This window comes from Osmerus mordax, chromosome 9 (assembly GCF_038355195.1).
Source record: "Osmerus mordax isolate fOsmMor3 chromosome 9, fOsmMor3.pri, whole genome shotgun sequence".
NCBI classification, from domain to species: domain Eukaryota; kingdom Metazoa; phylum Chordata; class Actinopteri; order Osmeriformes; family Osmeridae; genus Osmerus; species Osmerus mordax.
The window spans coordinates 13,615,779-13,635,123 of record NC_090058.1 but is presented as its reverse complement, the minus strand read 5'-3'; the positions used below and the strand labels follow the sequence as shown (position 1 = coordinate 13,635,123).

Sequence of the window (19,345 nt, the reverse complement as noted above, 5' to 3'; positions counted from 1 at the left end):
TTGTAATTTGTGAAAAGCCTTTTAAAGAAAGGAAATGAGCCCTGTAAACCCCCAAGTCAGCCGATGCACAAACAAGGTGTTCTGTGCTGAAACAGGTGTAAGCGGCTGTGTATGGGAATAAACCTGGTTTGTGTGGGCTTGGCATAAAATTCAAACCTTTCTATTATGAGTATTTAAAATCCCATTTAATCAATCAACATCAATCAATCACCACGACTGCAATATTATCCTAGCATATTAGTAGTCTATATATAGTATGTCTGTAAGGGAATTTACAATAAATTATATATATAATTTATTATACAATAATTTATTATATATATAATATACTAATCTGAAAAGTAAAACATTGCGGAGCTTCCAGACTAGCTGCTGTAATGGAAGCCCATATTACCCCCAGCTAATCCTTTGATGTCAAGGACGTCCAAGTTACTGAATTAGCTGTAGTCGGCACAAATTTTGCAAGCCATAATGCTACAATTTTAAGGGATGTGTAACTTAACTATAGAACAGATGTGTATAATTGTTCTGCCAGTCGTGGAGTTTTAACAGTGTTGATGTGCCAAAGTATATCGGCTGTGATATAGCAGAGAAATTAGCAGTCATATTTTGGGGGGTTTGAATGGAAGTGCTGACAACCCATGTGTCCATATTGTGTCTGTGAGACTAGAACATGCGTCTCTTTGAGGTAAACCACACGTCTTTCTCAGGGTAGGTTCGCTAGGCCTTAGTTAGCTAGACTTCAGTTGGTAGATGCAGGCTGGCAATGCCTCAGTTTACTCGGTGTTACCCTGTTAGGCCTCAGTCAGCATAGTGCTGGTTGACTAGGCCTCTGTTACTGGGCCTCAGTCAGCATTGTGCTGGTTGACTAGGCGTCGGTTAGTGGGCCTCAGTCAGCATAGTGCTGGTTGACTAGGCGTCGGTTAGTGGGCCTCAGTCAGCATAGTGCTGGTTGACTAGGCGTCGGTTAGTGGGCCTCAGTCAGCATAGTGCTGGTTGACTAGGCGTCGGTTAGTGGGCCTCAGTCAGCATAGTGCTGGTTGACTAGGCGTCGGTTAGTGGGCCTCAGTTGGCTAGGTGCCGGCTTGCTCAGCACTGGCTCGCCAAGTTCAGACAGAAGCAGGGTCACAAGAAGGTCTTGTTAGTCACCTGGAGCCCTGGCTGGAGCTTTGTCACCTTGGAAGACTCTCCTGGCAGCCAGACAGATGGCAGAGAGGAGAGCTGTGGGCTTCCCTCCTCAACACTGCAGCCTGGCAGGAGACTCTGTGGTCTCCTAATTAGAATGTGACCTCTACCACAGGGCAAGTCCACCACTCACCTACCACAGGGCAAGTCCACCACTCACCACTCACCTACCACAGGGCAAGTCCACCACTCACCACTCACCTACCACAGGGCAAGTCCACCACTCACCACTCACCTACCACAGGGCAAGTCCACCACTCACCACTCACCTACCACAGGGCAAGTCCACCACTCACCTACCACAGGGCAAGTCCACCACTCACCTACCACAGGGCAAGTCCACCACTCACCACTCACCTACCACAGGGCAAGTCCACCACTCACCACTCACTTACCACAGGGCAAGTCCACCAGTCACCACTCACCTACCACAGGGCAAGTCCACCACTCTACCTATGGGGGTCATGGGTCTATCAGTGATAAAGGGATGAATCAGGACATCCTAATCATTCTCCAACAGAATGCAGTCTCCAAGACAGTACGTCAATAAGAAGGCTTAATGAGAAGATTATTACATATTTAGGAAAGTCTCCAGATTAGATTACAACTGTGTTCTGACAAACACACTATTATCCATACAGGTATCTCAGGTGTTGGCGCTACTAGAGATTTGTGTGATTTTTTTTCTCATGCAATATCCAATCTGATGTTGCAGCCATCCATTTTATTGAGCCACACAGTCCAACGTCACAATGTATTGACTTTGTGTGTCGAGGATTAGTTATCAGTGTGTTTGGGGGATTTCATTAGTATTCAGAAGCGGGATCGCCCCGGCCTCCCCGTCCTCCCGAACGTTTCATCATGTTTTGCTGAATCGATGAAAGACAACAAAAACGATGTTGCATTTGGAGGAGCGATTACTGTTGAAATGAATCCTGCAGGAAACGGAGTCATGGTCTGCGTGTGTAAGTGGCCAGGGAGAGCTCAAGCATCTGTGGGTACCAACACAACTAGATAATGTGAACAAGCTGAGTCTAGAAAAATGGATCTTATTTTCTTTTTGTTGGAATTTGCTGGGCCTAGAATTGGCCAACGACGCAAAATGGAGACAAAAAGGGAGACGTTAATTGTGAGATGTCGTTTTGATCTCGTACCTGGCTGATTGGTGTGTGTTTGTGTTCAGAGGCTTACTCAAAGTTGCATATTTCCACACTACTGTGCAGATCCTCTCTAGGACTTGGGTAATTGTATTGGTTCAGCTTCGGAATAGTCAGAATCAACCTGTCTGATCCACTTCCTACTGGATCACCCTGATTCAGCTTCTACTAGATCATCCTGTCTGAGCCAGCTTCTACTCGATTACCTTTTCTGAGCCAGCTTCTACTAGATCACCCTGTCTGAGCCAGCTTCTACTAGATCACCCTGTCTGAGCCAGCTTCTACTAGATCACCCTGATCCAGCTTCTACTAGATCACCCTGTCTGAGCCAGCTTCTACTAGATCACCCTGTCTGAGCCAGCTTCTACTAGATCACCCTGATCCAGCTTCTACTAGATCACCCTGTCTGAGCCAGCTTCTACTAGATCACCCTGTCTGAGCCAGCTTCTACTAGATCACCCTGATCCAGCTTCTACTAGATCACCCTGTCTGAGCCAGCTTCTACTAGATCACCCTGTCTGATCCAGCTTCTACTAGATCACCCTGTCTGATCCAGCTTCTTGGCATGACTGAGGCTCTGTGTTTCTGTCAGTATATTCTGACACAATCACGCTACCATTACCACCACCACCAGCACCACCAACAAGCTGCATCCTTTCCTGTGTCTGGTGCTAATGGAAGCGTTTTACGTTAAAAAAAAAACATCACATGACGGGTTCCTAACACAGCTCTTCCAGCCCGTGGAGTGCAGAGAAGGAGGGGCTTTGGACTGTTTACCTATGCTGGATAAACACAGAGAGAGAGAGAGAGAGAGAGAGAGAGAGAGAGAGAGAGAGAGCCAGATGGAATGGAACACATTTGAATGACAAGGCAAATGATTTCTCGTAATTGCTTTTGACTGTCTGTCTTTGAACTGGCGTCGGCCAGGGCCTTGCTTCCAGGCTAGTGGTTATCTCCGATGATCTAGAGTGCTGCTTCGGCTCACAGACAAATATCAAACCCATCTCCAGTCTGGATTAGCTGCACTTTAATACGATTCTCCCCGCTGAACCCAGGGGATTCTTCTTCCTTGAAGCGCAGGACGACAACCCTCCGGCATGGTGCTCCTACACACACACACACACACACACACACACACACACACACACACACACACACACACACTAAAACACACACACTAAAACACACACACACTCTCAAACACACCAGCCTCTCTCACCTGTGGGAGAAACAAGGGGGAGGGAGGCTGAGAGGGATGAAGGGGGATGGAGGAGGAGTGGGAAATGAGAGGAGAGAGAGAGGAGGTATGGACAGAGAGAGAAATTAGCCAGGGAGGTTAGCCAGGGATAGACCAGCTAGCCAGGGAGAAAGACAATCTGGCCAGAGAGGAAAAGTATCTCTCCCGTGAAGGTGTGAGGTGTGCAGCCAGTCAGGAGACAGACCAAACTGTGTTTATATCATCACATGGAGGAATGTCACAGAGCAGCCCAACATTGTCGACAATCACCTTGGTTTACACCTGTCATAGCCTTGTCATTACCCAATCCCCCACAAGCTGCCATGCACAGGAGGAAGCGAGGGGACAGGTGACAAGGAGTGGTTAGGCCAAGCCAGTTTTGACAGCCTCTGTCTAGTTAAACAGCTAACTTCCCTCATTCACTGAGGAGGTCCACCCAGAGCCCATTGTAACAATACAGGGAAGAAGTTGTCTTTACTTTTCTAAGTCATTTATTTGGTTTCAAGCAGTTCTGTCAGAGAATGGGATTAAAGATGTATGTATGTGAATGTAAATTAGGGTCATAAAGGTTTTGACCTCAGTTTGAGCAGACTGAGTCATTTCAATCAAGCTATCATCATCAGTTGATAGTGGAGAGCGGTGGTAAACTAGTGTCATAAGGACTTTCATAATAAGGGTTCAACATTTACTGGATGGCTGACGATATCTTGATTAAACGACTCATATATAACCTGCCCAGTTGAAGCCGTGGGAATGGTCTTGCAATCTTTTTGAACCTAATTTCTATGAAACACGGCCAAAAGTGTAAGCGCACAAAACTGAAATCAAACATGGTCATATAGCGGTGGCATTTAAATGCCACCGCTATATATGTTATTCGAATACAATAAATGATGGACGCTATAGACAGCGCTGTAATAGTGGTTTGGCGGGTTTTTGCGGTGTGTCCCGTGTCGTGATTCTCGTGGACTAATCAGCAGTCTGCTATGTTTTGACGTCACTCTTTTTGTGTCGCTTCAGCTTGTTTGGAACTTCCACGGAGAGGCTCCAAGAAAAGTACCAGTACTAGGTTCTAGGTACCAGATTTACACAAAAGTAGAGTCGAGTTGGTACCATGCAGCGGGAAAGTGATACTGTGGCCTTGTGTGGTTCTGTTTACCTCAATCTCTGCTCGGCGATAATCTGCCGATTCCTCTCCTCCCTTCTAAACAGCTGCCGTCAGGGGACTAATCATTGGTGTGTGTGTGTGTTCTCCTCAGGGCTCCCCCTTGCCTCAGGCTCAGCCGTGCGTGACTGCCTGCGTGCCGGGGACAGCTGCTCCAGCGATGACTCCTGCAGCCCTCGCCTGCGCACGCTGCGGCAGTGTGTGGCGGGGGACGGCAGCGTGAAGCTGGGCCCGGGGGCCCGCAGCCAGTGTGAGGGCGCAGTGGCAGCCCTGCTCTCCAGCCCGCTGCACGGCTGCCAGTGCAAACGAGGCATGAAGAGGGAGAAGAACTGCCTGAGTATCTACTGGAGCCTGCACCAGTCCGCTTTGCATGGTGAGGCACACACAAACAGGTCACACACACACAGGTCGCACGCACACAAACACGTCGCACACACCCAGGTCACACACACACACCCGGGTCACACACACACACAGGTCACACACACACAGGTCACACACACAGGTCGCACACACACAGATCTCACATACACACCCGGGTCACACACACAGGTTATACACGCACACACTCAGGTCACACGCAGCACGGGTCACACACACATGCATACACGTCACACAGACACACATACACAAATCAGTAACACACACAGACACAAACTGACACACACAGATAAAGACATGCAGCATTGTGCATCATCAAGCAGCCTGGGATGCTAGCACTAGTGACTAGTGTTGTTTGGATGTTACTCGTGACTGATTTGTGCTGGTTGGATGTTACTACTGACTGATTTGTGCTGGTTGGATGTTACTACTGACTGATTTGTGCTGGTTGGGTGTTGTCAGGGCTGAGTCTGGTGGAGAACTTCCCCTATGAACCGGAGGAGAGGGGCTTCGACTACGTACGCCTGGCCTCCATTGCTGCAGGTGAGTAGCCTCAAAGGATGAAAGTAGGGTGGGATGGATGGACGGAGGGACGGACGGACGGACGGACGGAGGGAGGCAGGGAGGCATGGACGAAGGGAGGGAGGGATGGAGGTAGGCATGGATTGATGGAGCGAGGGAGGGAGGGAGGGAGGCAGGGAGGGAGGGAGGGATGGAGGTAGGCATGGATTGATGGAGCGAGGGAGGGAGGGAGAGATGGAGCGAGGGAGGGGGAGGGATGGAGCGAGGGAGGGGGAGGGATGGATGGATGGAGCAAGGAAGGTATGGAGGGAGGAAGTGAAGCAGGGAGGCATGGATGGAGGGAGGGAGAGGGGGAGAGATAGATGGATGGAGGGAGGCAGAGAGAGATGGCAGCTTTATCTCAGACCAGAGTTGAATCACCTATTTACTTTAATGCAGCTGTGAGCTCAGCTCCATGTTTCAGGGGAAATGACTGCTTTCTAAAACAGAATCCCATCTCTGGGGGTGGTGAAGGGGGGGGGGGCAGGGTTGGGTCGGGGGGGGGGGATGATGGGGTTGGCAGTTCAGGGGGGCCTTCTGTTTTAGTCAGAAGCTGTTCCATTCAGAGGAATGTGGAGAGACTGAGAATGTGAGGGGTTTAAGTGTCTCATTATCATCAGGACGTGAGGTATTCATCCATGCTATTTAATGATAGTCTTCCTTCACCAACCCCGCTAGAGCGAAGCCTTAATAATACATATTCAGGCCTCCCTTTCATCCTGGATCTTCATACAGAGAGCACAGTAATGCATAGACGTGAGGAAGAGAACTTTAGCAGACCTGTATGCTGTTCATGATGGTGAAGGTCATTCCCTGGCTTCTCAGCATGCCTGTCAACACAGCCATCCCATGATTGATGCTTCTTTTCTCTTTCTGCTTCTGGATGCTTTTCAAAAAAATACCCCTTCTCCTGCTAGTCCTGCTTTCCTCCACCTGGTATCCATCCCCTCCACCTGGTACTTCCGCTCCTAGTAGCTCTCCTACTACTACTTATACACATACGTGACACATGTCTCACACACACACACGCATGTCACAGTTCACAAACACGGACCCAGTAGCCCACTTGGCACAGCCACCCTGGCTGAGTGTGGTAGTGGCGACTCCCAAAGAGCATTCATACTTAACATGGCAGCTCAGCCTGAGTTCTCCGGGACTCCATCATGCAGGACTGACTAACGAGCTCCTCCGCCTGCCAGAGGGCCTGAGCATCAAAATTGTGATATTGATTGGGAGATAATGTTGTTTTCCATAGACGGCACAGTTGAGTCTCATTACACATGAGGAGGAGAAGGGAGGAGGAGGAGGGAGGAGGCAGAGTGAGGAGAAAGCAGGAAGGTGGAGGAGGAGGAGGAGGGAGGAGGTAGGAGGCAGAGTGAGGAGAAAGCAGGAAAGTGGAGGAGGAGGAGGAGGGAGGAGGCAGAGTGAGGAGAAAGCAGGAAGGTGGAGGAGGAGGAGGAGAAAGCAGGAAGGTGGAGGAGGAGGAGGAGGAGGAGGAGGGAGGAGGCAGAGTGAGGAGGCAGAGTGAGGAGAGAGGAGGAGGAGGAGGAAACAGGAAGGAGGAGGATGAGGAAACAGGAAGGAGGAGGAGGAGGAGGAGGAAAAAGGAAGGAGGAGGAGGGAGGAAGAGGCGAATAGGAGGAGGGAGGAGGAGAGGTGTAATTAGAAGTGGTGCTCCAAGTTGTGCATTAACCCTCAATAGTGAAATATCCATGAGCCTAGCATCATTTAGCATTCACCCTGCAGTCATGTTCTATTCATGGTTGGACTTCAGAACATCACACTATCTTTAATTCAGTTGATAAACTACAGTAGGAAAGTCCCGTCATTAACAAGAACAGCACTGGCCTTGCATGGGACGTTCTCCAGGCAGGAGCAGAAGAGGAAATGTTCTTGGAATTGTACTTCCTGTCAACTGCAACTATCACCTGCCTGCAACTATCACCTCAGCTAACACCCTCACCAGCCCCCCAGCTAATACCCCCCCCCCCTCCCTCTCCCCCCAGCTAACACCATCACAGCTGTAACAGTTCCCTGTTCTGTTCCAGAGTCGGAGGTAACGACGGTGAACCGTTGCCTGGACGCGGCGAAGGCGTGCAACGTGGACGAGGCGTGTCAGAAGCAGCGCACGGACTACGTGTCCTCGTGCATCCAGCCGTCGGCGCGCTCCCCCTGCAACCGGGCCAAGTGCAGCAAGGCGCTCCGGAAGTTCTTCGACCGCGTGCCGCCCGACTACACCCACGAGCTGCTCTTCTGCCCGTGCTCGGACACGGCGTGCTCGGAGCGCCGCCGCCAGACCATCGTCCCCGCCTGCTCCTACGAGGAGCGCGACAGCAAGCCCAACTGCCTGGCCCAGCTGAGAACCTGCAGGGCCGACTACATCTGCAGGTAACCACGGTTACTGGAGTAGTCGGTCCACCTTTACTGAACCTGTTGGTAATTCTGGTTACCGGGGAGCAGGTTTAGCTGTGGGCAGCGTGAGAACATGGATCTGGACCAGACCAGGCTGTGTGTGTAACAGGACCAGACCAGGCTGTGTGTGTAACAGGACCAGACCAGGCTGTGTGTGTGTGTGTAACAGGACTAGACCAGGCTGTGTGTGTAACAGGACCAGACCAGGCTGTGTGTGTGTAACAGGACCAGACCAGGCTGTGTGTGTGTGTGTAACAGGACCAGACCAGGATGTGTGTGTAACAGGACCAGACCAGGCTGTGTGTGTGTAACAGGACCAGACCAGGCTGTGTGTGTAACAGGACTAGACCAGGCTGTGTGTGTGTAACAGGACCAGACCAGGCTGTGTGTGTAACAGGACCAGACCAGGCTGTGTGTGTAACAGGACTAGACCAGGCTGTGTGTGTAACAGGACCAGACCAGGCTGTGTGTGTGTAACAGGACCAGACCAGGCTGTGTGTGTGTGTGTAACAGGACCAGACCAGGCTGTGTGTGTAACAGGACCAGACCAGGCTGTGTGTGTGTAACAGGACTAGACCAGGCTGTGTGTGTAACAGGACCAGACCAGGCTGTGTGTGTGTAACAGGACCAGACCAGGCTGTGTGTGTGTAACAGGACCAGACCAGGCTGTGTGTGTGTAACAGGACCAGACCAGGCTGTGTGTGTGTAACAGGACCAGACCAGGCTGTGTGTGTGTAACAGGACTAGACCAGGCTGTGTGTGTAACAGGACCAGACCAGGCTGTGTGTGTGTAACAGGACCAGACCAGGCTGTGTGTGTGTAATAAGACCAGACTGTGTGTGTAACAGGACCATACCAGGCGTTGTGTGTGCAGCAGGACCAGACCAGGCTGTGTGTGTAACAGGATCATTGACCTGATGACAACATAGCATTTCCTCCTTATTATCTGTCAGCATCATTCAGCTGCTCGTCCAGAGGCAACCAGGGTCTCTCTGCAAGCTACTCTCTTATTGGAAATGAAGCCACCAGGTGAAGGAGGGCACTTTATATCAGTGTGTGTATGATGAGGACATGTATTTATTACCGGAGCCTGGTCCCAGTTGCACTCTGAGAGCAGATGGAGGTATTTGCAATTCAACCAGTGCTCCATCGCCGTCACGGATGTGTAGCGATGGAGTTCACAAGCCCCTTCCACTCTGCCTCCCTCTCCTCACTGACAGGAAAATGGTCGCCAGCGTTTAATCTACTTCCTCTTCGAATGTCGGGAAGACAGAAGTTCTCATCAGTCACAGCTATCGATCAGGTCTGCCCCCCCCCCCCCCCTTCCCCCCCACCAAGTCTGGAGGTGTCCAGCCCTCCTCCCCCCCAACACCAGGCCCCTCCAGAGCTCAGGGCCTCCTTCCCGACACTCAGATGGTATAACTGCAGTGATGATGACTTCCCTCCCAGTCAGTGATCCACTGTCACTCTGCACAGCGGCAGACGGATGAGACAGGCGGTGTGTGTGTGTGTGTGTTGGGTGGAGGGGGGTGGGGGGGTTTTGAGCAGGACACACAGTATATATGTATACGTTGAGCACAGTATATACTACATGTGTATGTAGGGAGTTGGGAAATCTATATATTTGTCTTACCTCCTACATCTCTCACAGCCAAGCCCAACATCTCTCTGTCTCTCTCTCTGTCTCTCTCTCACACACACTTTGGCACTCTCTCTATTTCTCGCTCTCACTTTATCTCCAATGGCTGGCTTCCAAACAAAGACTGGGCTAGCCTGGGAGGTAGGGTAGGTAAGATGAGGGGAGAGGAGTGGGGTTGGAAGGGGTAGGAGTAGGCGAAGGGAGGGAGATGGTGGGGAGGCGGAGGTGGGAGGGAGGGGAGATGGTGGAGGAGGTGGGAAGGAAGAGTGGAGAGGGGGGGAGGGAGGAGGGGAGAGGGTGGGAGGGAGGATGAGAAGGGAGAGTCCTAGCGTGGCTGGTCCTGGGTGTGTGTGTGTACCCGAGGTAGTGATGGATGGTGTGTTGTCGCCCTCCAGGTCCCGCTGGGCTCAGTTCCAGTACGACTGCCAGCCCTCGGAGCACAGCGCGAGCGGTTGTAACCACGACAACCACGCCGCCTGTCTACTGGCGTACACCGGCCTCATAGGTGAGAACCATGGCTCCACCCACCTGCAACTCCTCAGGGATGAGAGAGAGAGAGAGGGAGGGGGGAGAGGGAGAGAGAGAGCGCAATGAAGAAAAGAACAGCAAGAGGGGGAGGAAAAGGAGGAGACGAGCACATTTAGAAGAAGTGAAAGACGTGATGAAAGATTGGAATGACAGGTGTGATCGATGAGGTGTTGATTAATGGCGGTGTGTTTCCAAGCCTGAGGCAGACATTATAAGTGGAGCAATTACACGTATTGACTGCTGTTAGGTAAGATGACAGGCTTGGTTTCTGCTGAAAGGAGACTGTCTACCTCAACAAGTGTGTTAGATGTAGAGAAGTTGGGGTATGGAAGGAGCTGAAACTAGCAAAGCTCAAGGGATATTCATAAGTACTGCCACTGTGCCAGAACAGACCTTGGAGGGGTGAGGGATAGAGACCCAGAGATAGAACTAGAGAGGGGGAAAGAGAGACCTAGAGAGAGAGCTAGAGAGGGGGAGTGGGGAGAGAGAGAGAGAGATTGTTAGAGATTGAGCAGACCCTTGGGTGATTGGCTGTGACAGCCATAACTGTTAAATGTCTGTGTTCATCCTCGTGTACTCTGGAAACATCGACATAGGTGATGACAGAGATGACCTGTTTTGGACATCACTGTTGCAGCCAAATCACTGTACCTCAGAGTACTACAATTTAGTATTTCCTTTTAAAAGGCCATCTTCAAGGGTCTGTAGACATTTCCCTGTATATGCACTATTTGTACATTATTTTCAATAAAATTGTCTGCCAATAATTGAATTGGGTGTAGCAAAAACACACCTCCAGTTGAATATATGGCTAGATCATAAAAGGTTGCGAACCTAGCAATTTTGGCTTGAGTTCGAAAGGATTCAGCCCAAAATATCCCATCCCCTCCCTTCAAAGCTACTCCCCCAAAACACACAAACTACTGTAGAAATAAAAGGAATTGGTTAAATAGAGACAAAAATGTGCATCAGCTACCTGTTACGGTTGTGAATTTGTCATTCATTTTTTTGACTGACTGTCTTTTCTCTCTCCCCCACTCTGCTCCTCCCTGTCTCTACTTCCAGGCAGCTCCATCACCCCTAACTACCTCGACAACTCGACTTCTAACGTTGGACCCTGGTGCTCCTGCACTGCCAGTGGCAACCACCGGGAGCAGTGTTCTGAGTTCCTGGGCTTCTTCCACGACAACATCTGCCTGAGTGAGTCACACGCAACCTGCTGGGACGAGAGGTCCAGCCCCACCCTCAGCTCAGGTCCAGCCCCACCCTCAGCTCAGGTCCAGCCCCACCCCCAGCTCAGGTCCAGCCCCACCCCCAGCTCAGGTCCAGCCCCACCCCCAGCTCAGGTCCAGCCCCACCCTCAGCTCAGGTCCAGCCCCACCCACAGCTCAGGTCCAGCCCCACCTCCAGCTCAGGTCCAGCCCCACCCCCAGCTCAGGTCCAGCCCCACCTCCAGCTCAGGTCCAGCCCCACCCCCAGCTCAGGTCCAGCCCCACCCCCTGCTCAGATCCAGCTCAGGTCCAGCTCAGGTCCAGCTCCACCCCCAGCTCAGGTCCAGCCCCATAGCAGCATATATTTTTGATAGCCTTACAGTAGCTTATATGTAGACATGGTCTTAGCTTTAATAATGTATTAATCATAAGTTAGCCATGTGTAATGTATTAATCATAAGTTAGCCATGTGGGCTTTATTAACAAGTTCTATACGTATGACTAATGCTGTAATGCGCAACCTGCAATGTATACAACTTTCCTAATGTAATTAACATAAGGGTAGCAAGATAGCCGTGTTTATCTATGAGCTAGCTAGTTAACTACTAGACTTTACCCCGAGCTTGTTATTCAGTGCATGCATTGAAAAATCAGTTACTGGTCGTTTGCTTCTGGAACGTTTAGCGCCCAATCGATTGCCTATAAAATGACGAATTTGTCCAAACAAGGCAGTTTGACAGTGATGAGAGACTTCAAGCAACCAAAGATCTTTAGTGCCCAGTTGGCAAATTAGCTTAATCTAGCTGTCTCAAAGTGGAGTTTCAACAAGGAGTTTCATTAGGTCCAGAGAGGTGGAGCTGGACCTGGTCTGCAGAGAGGACCACTTGGCTGGGACTGGGTGGCTCATGTGACTGGGTGGCTCAAGTGACTGGGAGGTAATGGGACCGGGTGCATTTCTAAATGCCTCTAACTCTATACAAGTCAGAACTCCCCGTCTTGCATACAGACACATACAGTCATGCATTCTCCTCTCCCCCGGTCGTTCTCTCTCCCCTGGTCTCTCTCTCTCTCTCCGTGTCTGTGGAGAGATGGAGGAGTGCTGATAGAGATGACACCTGTGATGTTGACAGCCTCCTGCTCCAGTAATGCTCCTGGCCCGGCAGGAGAGCACACTGTCACCGTTACTGGGACAGATCATGCTGCAGAGTAGACAATGACTTGCAGGGAGATAAATTAGGTTAAATAAAAGTGACTGCATTTAGCAGACACTTTTAACTAAAGTGGCGGTTGTGTTGGTGGGGACTCAAACCCGCAACCTCTTGATCTGCAGTCAAATACTCCACCACTGAGCTCCACCTACTCCCATTTATGCCTGCTGCTGTTCAATGACTGTCCCATAGGAAGCCTTACCCAAACAGATCGTACAGTCCAGTGTGTCTGGGAGGCAGTTTGGTGCTGTGAGCTGCCAGGAAGCCCCCATACTGAAGGTTTCTGCTGTGCTGGTGCTGCCCGTGCGCTGTGGTGGAGCCTGTGTGCTGAGACAGGACTTCACAAGGCCCTCTGATGACTGTGTAATTGAGCTCAACTTGGTTTCCTGCTGCAAAGCTAATGAGCTGGACAGAGTGTACAGCACTGAGGAGGAGAGGAGGGGGACGACAGGAATGGGCATAGGAGTACAGGAGGATAAAGGGAGGGAGAGGAGGCGACGGGGGAGAGGGAATAGGAGAGGAGGAGTGAGACAGAGAGAGCAGCAATCGTCCTCTAGAGTGGATGTTTTTAAGCAGTCGTCATCTACCTGCATCCAGAACGACTGCGCTACCCTGGTCTCTCCTGTTCGCTCCTCCCTTCCCTCTCTGGTCTCTCCTGTTCGCTCCTCCCTTCCCTCTCTGGTCTCTCCTGTTCGCTCCTCCCTTCCGTCTCTGGTCTCTCCTGTTCGCTCCTCCCTTCCCTCTCTGGTCTCTCCTGTTCGCTCCTCCCTTCCCTCTCTGGTCTCTCCTGTTCGCTCCTCCCTTCCGTCTCTGGTCTCTCCTGTTCGCTCCTCCCTTCCCCTCTCTGGTCTCTCCTGGTCTTCTTACTCTCCTGGGCTGGCTGGAGCTCCCTGTGCTGATCGCCCCACTCCACCAGGAGGGACGGGATGTCTACTGCAGTGACTCCCCCCCCTCCCCCCCCCCCCACACACACACACACACAGAGGTGTGTTTGGCAGGATGAGTTAACTGTGCTTAAATAGCCATGTCCAAACATTGACAAAGAATCTGTCGCAAAAGCTTACCATCCATTGGCAGTTCATCTCCTTGGTGACAGTTGCATCCAGGCATGTTGCCATGCCCCTCTCCCCCTCTCCTTTCCTCTCCCCTTCTCTCCTTTCTTCTCCTCTCCCCTCTTCAAACCCTCCAACCTCTCCCCCCTCCTTCTCTCCCTCCCTCTAAACCTGCTTGTCTCAATCTAGACCTCTCCCTTCCTTCTCACTATCTGTTCCTCTATAGATTGCTCCTCTCTCCTCTGCTGAGGTGTGAGCAGCAGCTTCCTAGTGCCCAGCGGTTCTTCCTGTCTGGGCATGTGGGTCTGCATCTCAATGCTGACTGGTTTACCGCCAGCCCCAGGATGCACTGCCTCCTGGTATGTCGAGTTTAGTTCTTCTCTGCAATGCTCTCTGCAGGGGTCTGTTTGCCAAGGCAGATGTTTCCTTTTCTAAAGTGATGGAGTGAACCTGCAGGACAGTCGATAGTCCCTCAGTCTGAGACTGTTGCTCTGGAAATTTCCAGTCGCAGGGAGAGCAGATGATTGTACAGTGAGTCTAACTACTCGCATCCATCACATCAGATAGGTGAGGAATCGCCCTTCTTCCACCTCCTTCTGAGCCGGGTCTGACTGGAGTGACTTTCATGCTGAAGTAGCTGTTGCGAGGCAGCCCATTAGCCTCATGAACGTACGTGGAATATTAATGGCCCCTCATAACCATGTAGTAAGTCATCTTGGTTTTGATAAGTGTCATCTTGAGGATCTGGGCTCCTCAGTGAGAAGCACATGATCTGGTGAAGGCTCCCAGTTAACCCTTGTGTTATCTTCGGGTCATTCTGACCCATCAGTCATTGTGACCCACCGTCGTATTGCGACAAATTTACCTCATACAAAAACAAAGTGAAGCATTTTCTTTTAACTGTCTTTTAACCATTCCCCACATTGGAATGGTTAAAATAATTGTTTTTGTATTGGGTAAAATTGGGTAAACACAACGATGGTTCGTTATGAACCTTTGGGTCATGTGACCCGAAGGCAGCACGAGGGTTAAAGTGGACAAACCCTGGAGCACCCTTCCGGGCAGAGCGGTCCCACCCGCCGGTCTGCCGTGCGTGACGGCTCCTCTGTGTTCCAGGGAACGCCATCCAGGCTTTCGGGAACGGGACCGAAGGGAAGTCAGGAGCCGGCCAGCCAGGGATGCCCAGCACGGCCCCCGACAACCGCATCCAGCTCTTGGCTACCACCAACCCTGGCGTCACTATGGAAACTGAGCAGAGCATCCTGAGAGCACAGATACCCACTCAGGTGAGGAGAAAGAGCTGTGTGTGTTTCTATACACAGCGAGGTGGACAGATTAATTAACTCTCCCTCCGTCGATCTTTATTAGAGGCCAGAGGAGCTGAGATAAGTACATCATCAACAGTTAACTTCCTTCCTCCTGTGTCCTCCTCCAGGATCTGCCCTCATCACACCTACCTCAGGCTGGGGAGGAAGGGATAGGGAGGGAGGGAGGGAGGGAGGGAGGGAGGGAAGAAGGATGGGTGGATGGAGGAAAGACAGAAGGATGGGTGGACAGATGGAGGGAGGGAGCAATGAAGTGAGCGATAGAGGGAGGGAGGGCTGGAGACCAGAGACCAACCCCACCACATGACTAGATGAGGGGTTGCAGTCATGAATGATAACATCTCCCACTGCAAAAAGAGAGGAGAGGGAGGGAAGAGGGACTGATGAGTGGAGAGAAAGTCCTTGAGCAGATTAGAAACGGGGGGAGGGGAAGAGGATAAGGTAGGAAGAGGGGGAAAGAGGGAGGGAGGGAGAGCACCAGTGTGGGATGAAAAGAATGATGCCAGGCAACTCTATTTACTCAGTTCCAGTTAGTCAGGGAGGAAATTTGGGAGATTGAGTTTGATGATTGAAGATTTTATTCCACATATTTCTAAGGTGCTTCTTCTACCTGTGAAATACTGCCCATCTGATTCTGATACCAAGCTCTGTTCTCCTCTCTCCCATATTCTGGATGAAACTGCTGATAGTGAATGCCTGCTTGTATAAACAGATCACAGTGGAGAAAGCTTGTCCAAAAGGAGAGCAGGGGAGGCAAGGGCATGGGACAGTGAGTCACCAGCCTGTCTGGTTTTGTGAGAGGTGTCTGGTTCTGGGTGGGAAGATGTCTGGTTCTGGGTGGAGAGGTCTGGTTCTGGGTGGGGTGTTTTCTTTTTTTTTTTGTGGTGGAGAGGTGTATGGTTCTAGGTGTTGTGGGGTGAGATGTCTGGGCCTGAGTGGAGAGGTGAGGGGTGAGAGGCCTGGGTGGAGAGGTGTGGGGTGAGAGGCCTGGGTGGAGAGGTGTGGGGTGAGAGGCCTGGGTGGAGAGGTGTGGGGTGAGAGGCCTGGGTGGAGAGGTGTGGGGTGAGATGCCTGGGTGGAGAGGTGTGGGGTGAGAGGCCTGGGTGGAGAGATGTGGGGTGAGATGTTTGGGCCTGGGTGGAGAGGTGTGGGGTGAGAGGCCTGGGTGGAGAGGTGTGGGGTGAGATGCCTGGGTGGAGAGGTGTGGGGTGAGATGCCTGGGTGGAGAGGTGTGGGGTGAGATGCCTGGGTGGAGAGGTGAGATGCTTGGGCCTGGGTGGAGAGGTGAGGGGTGAGATGCTTGGGCCTGGGTGGAGAGGTGAGGGGTGAGAGGCCTGGGTGGAGAGGTGAGGGGTGAGATGTCTGGGTGGAGAGGTGTGGGGTGAGATGCCTGGGTGGAGAGGTGAGGGGTGAGATGCTTGGGCCTGGGTGGAGAGGTGAGATGTCTGGGCCTGGGTGGAGAGGTGAGGGGTGAGATGTCTGGGCCTGGGTGGAGAGGTGAGGGGTGAGATGTCTGGGCCTGGGTGGAGAGGTGAGGGGTGAGATGTCTGGGCCTGGGTGGAGAGGTGAGGGGTGAGATGTCTGGGCCTGGGTGGAGAGGTGAGGGGTGAGATGTCTGGGCCTGGGTGGAGAGGTGAGGGGTGAGATGTCTGGGCCTGGGTGGAGAGGTGAGAGGCCTGGGTGGAGAGGTGAGGGGTGACATGTCTGGGCCTGGGTGGAGAGGTGAGGGGTGAGAGGCCTGGGTGGAGAGGTGAGGGGTGAGATGCCTGGGCCTGGGTGGAGAGGTGTGGGGTGAGATGCTTGGGCCTGGGTGGAGAGGTGTGGGGTGAGATGCCAGCCTGACATCCAGCTGTTGTTGTTTCTCCTCAGCTGGATGAGAAGGACAGACTGTGGAGTGAAGTGGACTCTACCATGCCCTCTCCTGGGCTGTCGGACCACGCCCAGCCCCTCCAGCCCTGCCCCCTGGCCTGCTTCCTCGCCGCGCTGCTGCTATGGGGCCTGTAGACTCCGCCCCCAGCCCCGCCCTCGGGGGACTGACGGGGAGGGGGGAGGTGTGTACAGAGAGGGCAGGGTTACGTGCCTGCCCCCCCTCCTCCTTCCTTTCACTAAATCACTTTTCTCTTTGTGACTCACAGTGGACGTACCGTACACACCTGCCCACGTGGAAGATACCTGGAACACCATGCCCCATTTACACACACACACACACACACACACACACACACACACACACACACACACACACACACCTCCCCATCCCCTAAGCGAGGTGTTGGAGCTGTACAGACAGAAGGGGAGGGGTCACTGCTATCCAATAGAGATGCAGTTCTACTCTTTTCTAATGAGGACTCTGTTCTAGAACATTCCTTGATGTACAGATATTCCATGTGAAGACACTGCTGAGAGGATCTGTGTGTGAAGACGGCGACAAAGATGGCTCCCTTCACACACAGGCGGCATTTCTCTTCACTCATGTTTTATTTGAATGTTACTTTTCTGGGTGTCACAATGAAATTATAAGTCGTTTTCTTACCAGCACACAAAGTCTGAGGCACACATTATCAAGCCAAGACCATTTTTTATTTTCAACCCGCTGTCATATTTCAGTTGTAGATATTTCTGAGGACAAACCCACGTGAGATTTCCACAATTCGAGGACGGATGAGTCGCCCCGCAGGGCGCCCTGGGGCACCGCCACTGTAGGTAACGTCATTCTAATGACAGGCCAGAGGGTGATCATACAGTATATATTTTTTATGTATGTGGTCTTTACCACACCAAATATATATATCTATGGATTACGATGTCATCAATCATGCTCTCCCATCATGGTCAGCGCAAGGGAGGAAGTGTCTCCAGGAAGACTGGATGGACTTGTATCATGTGACAAGAAAGCCTGCCCCCCCATTGGAGCATATTTCTGACATGGGAGTATCTGAGTATTAAAAAGCACACATTTTTTATGAGACAATGTGCTGGTTCACCCTGGTGATAGGAGACCGGTTTTACACAGTGAGAACCCACATTGACTCACCGCCATCACAGGGCTACTGTTGGAACCAGAGGCTGATAGAATGGGGGTATAGCTCAGTGGTTAGAGATGTTGACTGCAGATTTAGAGGTTGCCGTTTAAAATACCTTTTATGTATGGGAGTCAGGTGGCTGAGCGGTGAAGGAATCGGGCTAGTAATCCGAAGGTTGCCAGTTCGATTCCCGGTCACGCAAACTGACGTTGTGTCCTTGGGCAAGGCACTTCACCCTACTTGCCTCGGGGGGAATGTCCCTGTACTTACTGTAAGTCGCTCTGGATAAGAGCGTCTGCTAAATGACTAAATGTAAATGTAATGTAAGTAAAAAATGTGCTAAATGAAAACATTATTATACGGACAGACCTGAGGGCCCTGTGAACCTGGTCTCCCATCATCACTATGTGACACCAGCCCAGTTCTGTCATGTTCTGGTTTGTTCTGTGATTAAAAAGGGAAGTGAATCTGTCAGTCCTCTTCCTTGTGATGGCTAGACGACTCGGTGGAAAGAAGTGAATGCTGGTTCTGAAATAAAAAATCTTTCAAAACACACAGTGCAGAGCAGTCAGGGTGCCCATTCGGACCCCTGTCCACTGCTTTGGTCCATATTCTTCTGGGAACCCGTGGGTCCTGCCCTTCATGTGGATGTTATTATTGACATGTACCACCTACCTAAGCATTGTTGCAGACCATGAACACTCTTTCAAGGAAACGGTACTCGTTGATGCCAGTGGCATCTTTCAGCAGGATAATGCCCCCTGCCACAAAGCAAACATGGTTCAGGAATGATTTGAGGAGCACAACAGTTCAAAGTGTTGACTTGGCCTCCCAGTTCCCCAGATTTCAATCCAATCGGGCATCTGTGGGATGTGCTGGACAAACAAGTGTGATCCATGGAGGCCCCACCTCACAATTTACAGGACTTAGAGGATCGGCTGCTCACGTCTTGGTGTATAACCATGTCTTCACCACTATCACAGTGTATAACCATGTCTTCACCACTATCACAGTGTATAACCATGTCTTCACCACTATCACAGTGTATAACCATGTCTTCAACACTATCACAGTGTATAACCATGTCTTCACCACTATCACAGTGTATAACCATGTCTTCACCACTATCACAGTGTATAACCATGTCTTCACCACTATCACAGTGTATAACCATGTCTTCACCACTATCACAGTGTATAACCATGTCTTTACCACTATCAGAGTGTATAACCATGTCTTCACCACTATCAGAGTGTATAAC

General features: G+C 51.3%; 1 protein-coding gene across 1 annotated transcript in view; it reads left to right on the top strand.

Annotated features, from left to right (window-relative positions):
- gfra4a (GDNF family receptor alpha 4a) overlaps nt 1-17,275 on the top strand; it is a 54,664-nt gene extending 37,389 nt beyond the window's left edge. Inside the window, exons 2-9 of the mRNA XM_067243447.1 lie at nt 4,839-5,117; nt 5,588-5,668; nt 7,735-8,074; nt 10,133-10,242; nt 11,331-11,465; nt 14,853-15,022; nt 16,931-17,112; nt 17,197-17,275. Of these exons, the coding sequence (XP_067099548.1) occupies nt 4,839-5,117; nt 5,588-5,668; nt 7,735-8,074; nt 10,133-10,242; nt 11,331-11,465; nt 14,853-15,022; nt 16,931-17,065 (1,250 nt within the window). The 3' untranslated portion in view covers nt 17,066-17,112; nt 17,197-17,275. The remainder of the gene's footprint in view (nt 1-4,838; nt 5,118-5,587; nt 5,669-7,734; nt 8,075-10,132; nt 10,243-11,330; nt 11,466-14,852; nt 15,023-16,930; nt 17,113-17,196) is intronic.
- The last annotated feature ends 2,070 nt before the right edge of the window (nt 17,276-19,345 follow it).